At 36.0% G+C, this 7,054-nt stretch overlaps 1 protein-coding gene across 2 annotated transcripts in view; it reads right to left on the reverse strand.

Annotated features, from left to right (window-relative positions):
- tfb1m (transcription factor B1, mitochondrial) overlaps positions 1–6,050 on the reverse strand; it is a 32,037-nt gene extending 25,987 nt beyond the window's left edge. Inside the window, exons 1-4 of one of the 2 annotated variants that reach the window (XM_058748377.1) lie at positions 5,995–6,050; positions 4,967–5,121; positions 4,664–4,815; positions 1,540–1,648 (exon numbers count right to left, since the gene is read on the reverse strand). In XM_058748377.1, coding sequence (XP_058604360.1) covers positions 1,540–1,648; positions 4,664–4,815; positions 4,967–5,099 — 394 coding nt within the window. In that variant the 5' untranslated portion in view covers positions 5,100–5,121; positions 5,995–6,050. The other variant, XM_058748378.1, reaches the window with a different exon arrangement.
- Positions 6,051–7,054: the final 1,004 nt, after the last annotated feature.

The following is a 7,054-nucleotide window of genomic DNA, read 5'->3' on the forward strand; positions in this document are numbered from 1 at the left end:
AGGCCATTTGCAGCTGTGTCGAATAAGAACATTGTGTTACATTTACATTTAGTCATTTAGCAGACGCTTTTATCCAAAGCGACTTACTAAAGAGGACAATAGAAGCAATCAAAACCAACAAAAGAGCAACAACATGCAAGTGCTATGACAAATCCTGGTTAGCCTAACGCAGTACACGTAGCAAGGTTTTTTGTTGTTGTTTTTTTTAAAGAAAACAAGTAGGTACTCTATAGAAAAAAAGAAAAGCTAGCAGTTAGAGAATAAATATGCAATTGATAGAGGGTCAAGTGTGTGTGTGTGTGTTTTTAAATAAAAAGAAGACAGATAAAATAGAATTAGAATAGAAAGTGCTACAGTTAGAGGGTCAAATAAAGTTGAAAGATGTGTTTTTAGCTGATTCTTGAAGATGGCTAAGGACTCAGCTGCTCAGATTGAGTTGGGCAGGTCATTCCACAAGGAGGGAACATTTAATGTAGAAGTCTGTGAAAGTGATTTTGTGCCTCTTTGGGATGGAATGCGTCATTCACTTGCAGAACGCAAGCTTCTAGAGGGCACATAAGTCTGAAGTACTGAATTTAGGTAAAGGGGTGCAGAGCCAGAGATGGTTTTGTAGGCAAACATTAATGCCTTGAATTTTATGCGAGCAGCTATTAGTAGCCAGTGCAAATTGAGGAACAGAGGTGTGACGTGCGTTCTTTTCGGCTCATTAAAGATTAATCCGAATTAATCGAATTAAAGTGTTAAACCAAATTAAATTAATTATTATTATTAATTAACCAAATTCTAGGAAGAACTGGCAGCCAATGCAAAGACATGAACAAAGGTGTGAAACGATCGTTTGGAGATTAACAAGTTAAACTGCAGCATTTGGACATGTTCAGGGGGAAATAAAGAAAAAACGAAGAGGCTTATTTTCTCTGATGATTGATTATTTAAAATAAGAACATTTTCAATTAGATTTACCCAACAATATATTTAATATATACACGTAGCGCCCTCCATAAAATGGTACCCCTGTCAAATATAACCAATAAAATAAATAAATGTATATTCTTTGTCTCATAAAATGTGTTTCAAAATTACTGGCAACCCTATAAACTCTCAGGAGTAAATATCTTCAGGAGTAAAGTTCCCCTGAGTGATTGGGAAAGCTTACAGGAAGTGTAAGCATGTGTAAGTTATCACACATGACTTTCAGTGTGGTATAAATACAAGGTCACTATATAGGCTGAAGTGCCTACAGTTTTCCAAGCGTAACTGGTCCCATTCAGAGTTATCTAAACAAAGGTAAGTTGCACAATGCATTGAATTAAGAGGTGCCAATAATTGTCACAAATTTCTTTTCAGAAAAATAAGTCTTTACTTTACTCAAAATATCCACTAGTATCCAGAGTACTAGTGACAATGAGGATAAACAGCAAATAAATTTTTCCACAATGTGTTTTGCTCGTATTTGTCGAGGGTGCAATACAAAAATTGCTCCATGGCGAAGTACTAGTTATTTATTGAACTGTGTTTGAGATCACTTATAATGTTTACCATCTTCCCATGTCTTGGCTATGTGGGCTGGGAACCCTCTTTCCAGTCTGTATGTGAGAATATCTCCATGTGCTATCCTCATTCTTCCAGGAGCAGCCTCAGACAAAAGCTGAACAAACAAAAGAAGACCCAAATACTTCAATATACATGCTTACTCAGCCTAATTATATGATATAAAATTAGAAACAGACAAACACACACATATACATAATTCTTCTGTTCCAGATTCATACCACATTATTATAATTTATTTATTTATTTATTTTTTCTTTAGTCTTATTTAGATCTTCTTTCTGTTCTCATGGTTATATGTTCGTATGTATGTACCAAGAGCTCCTAACCCACGCTTGGCAAATAAAGCTAAAGCTAATTTTAACAAAAAAATAGCATTCGAGATTGTTACGCCCAGCTCGTTTTAAACTGCAACATAAAGTATGGGCCAAACACCGTTGTTCAATCAAATTTACAAGTGCCTTGGTAGAAGAGTGAAGTAACATCTCACAGCAAGAACTGGCAAATCTTTCTCAGTCCTTTAAGATGAGATGCACTGTAGTACTAAAAGCAGCTGGTCGTCACACCACACACTGACTGATACTTTTGATATTGAGCCCTGCTCTGTTCAGGACATCATTCCATTTGTCAAATGTCTATGAAATTTGTTCAGTTTATATATCAATTGTTAAATCTTTTTATGCTCATACAAATAATTCCACATAGTAGATTAGAATTTAGAATTTAAGTGTTTTTTTTATATATATGTTTTTGAAGGACGTATTTTGGTAAATGCCAAGGCTCACAATATTTTGAAATATTATTACAAATTAGAAATGAAATTAGCTATTTTCAGCTAATCTAGTTTTTAAAATTACATTTTAAAATATATTTAAATAAAAATAAAAACAGTTATTTTAAATTGTAATATTTCGCAATATTACAGTTTTTAACTGCATCTTAATTAAAAGAATGCAGCCTTGGTGAGCATAAAAGACTTACTTAAAAAAAAAAAAAAAAAAAAATTATTCCAAACTTTTGACCTATAGTGTTTGTTGGATATCACTAGTAACTATAAACATTTGCTTTTGTGTAAAGCAGCTGTATCCACACAAACAGGTGTCATTATAAAGTACCTGGGAGTCTAATATACAGTGGGTACGGAAAGTATTCAGACCCCCTTAAATTTTTCACTCTTTGTTATATTGCAGCCATTTGCTAAAATCATGTAAGTTCTTTTTTTTTTCCTCATTAATGTACACACAGCACCCCATATTGACAGAAAAACACAGAATAGTTGACATTTTTGCAGATTTATTAAAAAAGAAAAACTGAAATATCACATGGTCTTAAGTATTCAGACCCTTTGCTGTGACACTCATATATTTAACTCAGGTGCTGTCCATTTCTTCTGATCATCCTTGAGATGGTTCTACACCTTCATTTGAGTCCAGCTGTGTTTGATTATACTGATTGGACTTGATTAGGAAAGCCACACACCTGTCTATATAAGACCTTACAGCTCACAGTGCATGTCAGAGCAAATGAGAATCATGAGGTCAAAGGAACTGCCTGAAGAGCTCAGAGACAGAATTGTGGCAAGGCACAGATCTGGCCAAGGTTACAAAAAATTTCTGCTGCACTTAAGGTTCCTAAGAGCACAGTGGCCTCCATAATCCTTAAATGGAAGGCGTTTGGGACGACCAGAACCCTTCCTAGAGCTGGCCGTCCGGCCAAACTGAGCTATCGGGGAGAAGAGCCTTGGTGAGAGAGGTAAAGAAGAACCCAAAGATCACTGTGGCTGAGCTCCAGAGATGCAGTCGGGAGATGGGAGAAAGTTGTAGAAAGTCAACCATCACTGCAGCCCTCCACCAGTCGGGGCTTTATGGCAGAGTGGCCCGACGGAAGCCTCTCCTCAGTGCAAGACACATGAAAGCCTGCATGGAGTTTGCTAAAAACACCTGAATAAGATTCTCTGGTCTGATGAGACCAAGATAGAACTTTGGCCTTAATTCTAAGCGGTATGTGTGGAGAAAACCAGGCACTGCTCATCACCTGTCCAATACAGTCCCAACAGTGAAGCATGGTGGTGGCAGCATCATGCTGTGGGGTGTTTTTCAGCTGCAGGGACAGGACGACTGGTTGCAATCGAGGGAAAGATGAATGCGGCCAAGTACAGGGATATCCTGGACGAAAACCTTCTCCAGAGTGCTCAGGACCTCAGACTGGGCGAAGGTTTACCTTCCAACAAGACAATGACCCTAAGCACACCGCTAAAATAACGAAGGAGTGGCTTCACAACAACTCTGTGACTGTTCTTGAATGGCCCAGCCAGAGCCCTGACTTAAACCCAATTGAGCATCTCTGGAGAGACCTAAAATGGCTGTCCACCAACGCTTTACCATCCAACCTGACAGAACTGGAGAGGATCTGCAAGGAGGAATGGCAGAGGATCCCCAAATCCAGGTGTGAAAAACTTATTGCGTCTTTCCCAAAAAGACTCATGGCTGTATTAGATCAAAAGGGTGCTTCTACTAAATACTGAGCAAAGGGTCTGAATACTTAGGACCATGTGATATTTCAGTTTTCTTTTTAATAAATCTGCAAAATGTCAACAATTCTGTGTTTTTCTGTCAATATGGGGTGCTGTGTGTACATTGAGGGAAAAAAAATGAACTTAAATGATTTTAGCAAATGGCTGCAATATAACAAAGAGTGAAAAATTTAAGGGGGTCTGAATACTTTCCGTACCCACTGTAGGTGAAATTGTATTCAGCATCTCCCCCACTTTTCTTTTTCTTTAAAAAAAAAAAAAAACACTGCCGGTACCAATATTTAACAAGCAATGGATAGAGTGATGCCACTATATGTAATGAAAGTTAATGTTAGCACATATTTAATGTTACCACTTATTTTACACTACATTCCTTTAAAATTCACTAAAAATAATTTGAAAACAGAAAAAGTGCAGTATTCATTGATTGGCCGGCTTATAGATTTTGACAGTAAGTGGAATAAACACCTTTGCTTGCCAGTCTAGCAGCTAACAGTCAATGTCAATTATCTCAAAATAGTCAAATATTTGAAATGGCCAATTTATGGTCCTATTGAATACATGGATTTATTTGTAAACCTGTAATCCTGGAATAAAGCGTGTGTCCTTCTCCACCACTAATAAGTTTGCTGCTCCAGCTTTCAGAATAGACCTGGTGAGGCCCCCGGGTCCAGGTCCCACCTCACACACATGCGCATCCTTCAGGTTTCCCGCCTGCCGGACAATCTTATCTGAAATCCATAAGGATTTTGTTTAAAGTTGCTGTTTACATTTCACACCCACATTACACAAACACACACACACACACACACACACACATGAACAGTGTGCTACTGTCTTGTTAACTCATTTCGAAAGGGAGTGAACATCAGTTGGACTGACCTGTGAGTCTCATGTCTAGGAGGAAGTTCTGAGAAAGCTGTTTCTCTGCTCTCAGATTATACAGTTTGATAATCTCCTTTATGGTAGGCAGAGGAGGTAACCGGAAACAGGCCAGTTTCTGTGTAGCTGCCATCTCCCTTCAATTAAAATTACAACTGAAAAACATAAGTGTCTTTTGATTACTTGTCTGTTTAAAATAACTCTTTTAAAATATTATTAAATATAAATTATTAATTTATATTATTAATATAATAAATTATCCCAGATTTTCAGTGTGATAACACTTCTGAATGCCTCAGTGCAAAGATAAAGTTTCAATACATAAGGAAGAAAATCAATATCCTCAGTTATGGAACATTTGAGCAGAGAGAGTGTAGTCTTGCAATAACACATGGCATTCACATGTCTATTATTAGTATTATATTGCATTATATTATAATTTGTCGATTTCCACCCAAAATCTCTGGATTTAGACTCAACAGGAGATTCATGATATTCTGGCAACATCTTGCGGTTAACCTTCTGAACCGCAGTTTCTTTGAAACAAACGGTCTGTTTCATACTATAACTGACATTTAAAACGTACATAGCGTGTGCAGGACTTTTCCAACTTAGGAAAATATTTGTGATTTAATTGGAAAATATAGAATATCATTCAGCAACGTAAATTTATATAACGTTGTCACAATAATAAGAGCGCCTATCTGGCTTATCTGAGCACTTAGACAAAACAGTGAATAACATTGTAATTGCATTTAAGTTAAGACACACATCCCTTGCTGGAGAGATTTATAATAAACACTATAACAGTTATATGTCAGAATCAATCTATAAGCAGTGAAGACTGCGACATGCTAATAAACAAGACAACATAACTCCGTCTGTTTAACACATTTAATGCGCTTAGAAAGGAGTTTTTATTATTTTACTTCTTACTCAGCCACATGTTTAAACAACGGCTATCTTCAATAAGAACAAAACTGTTTTCGGCTAAAACACGACACAAACAGGAAACACGTTTTCCTCACCAGTGCAGATGTCTTCCTACAGCGGAGGCGGTTACCCTAACGCTGTGATTATTTCCTCCAATGCGGTGCCGACAATGAACAAACTAACCAATCATGTTCATAAGGGGCGGGGATTTTTTGGTGCCCTTGAAAATGTGTAATTCTACGTCGTTTGACCATCAAATATCATTAATAATTAATGATTATAATAGAATAGAAACACAAAACACTTAAAAATAATAATTATTATTAAAAAATTATTTCCAATATCTGGTCACCTTAGTGTACAGTCGGTCCTCTTCAAATCATCAGTCAGAGATCATATTAAATCATTCCAAATCATGGAGATTTGGAACCAGACTTTCTAATAATCAGGGCTCTGACTGAGCAATTTCTTCTACCTTGACTTTTATTTTTGTATTTTTTTTTTTTTTTTTTTTTTTAATTCACCAGAGAATTATAATTACTTTCAGTAAGATTTTAAAAGTGACATGTTCATTCTAAACAGAGAACATGCCTGGTTATAAAAGGGTGTGCAGCCAAGTAATTTTAGGTTTTCCTTTTTTTCTTTTTTAACCCCCTTAAGATTTTATGTCCGGTCGATTTCAATTTTACATTGCAGGTGGGAAAAGACCTGACATGATTTTACTTTTTTAAATCTCAAAAAGCTGCTGAAGTGTATTCGTAAAAAAAAAAAAAAAAAAATATGGCTTTCTGGGGTTATATGGTTTAATTGCATCTTTTAAGTTCTGGAGCATGTGAATTTTCACATTAACATGAAAATATAATTTCTGAGCATGTAATAATCAAATTGCTCATTTTTCTATCCTAATGCAAAATGTATTTAGGAATAAAATAATCTTAACTCAAATCAGCACCATTTTATAGCCTGTTTGGGAGCATATCAATATTCCCAGAGTCTCCATCTGAATTTCTGTGGTGTTTGACATAAAACTTAAGGTGGCATTGCTACTGCCAACTGGTAAGAGTGTGGATCATTATGCATTTATTTAATTATGCATTCATTTCTTTGAATTGTGAATTAATTGTCCTATATGTCGCTTTCAAATATTGTAATAAA

Source organism: Onychostoma macrolepis, chromosome 17, assembly GCF_012432095.1.
Source record: "Onychostoma macrolepis isolate SWU-2019 chromosome 17, ASM1243209v1, whole genome shotgun sequence".
In the NCBI taxonomy this organism is placed as follows: Eukaryota; Metazoa; Chordata; class Actinopteri; order Cypriniformes; family Cyprinidae; genus Onychostoma; species Onychostoma macrolepis.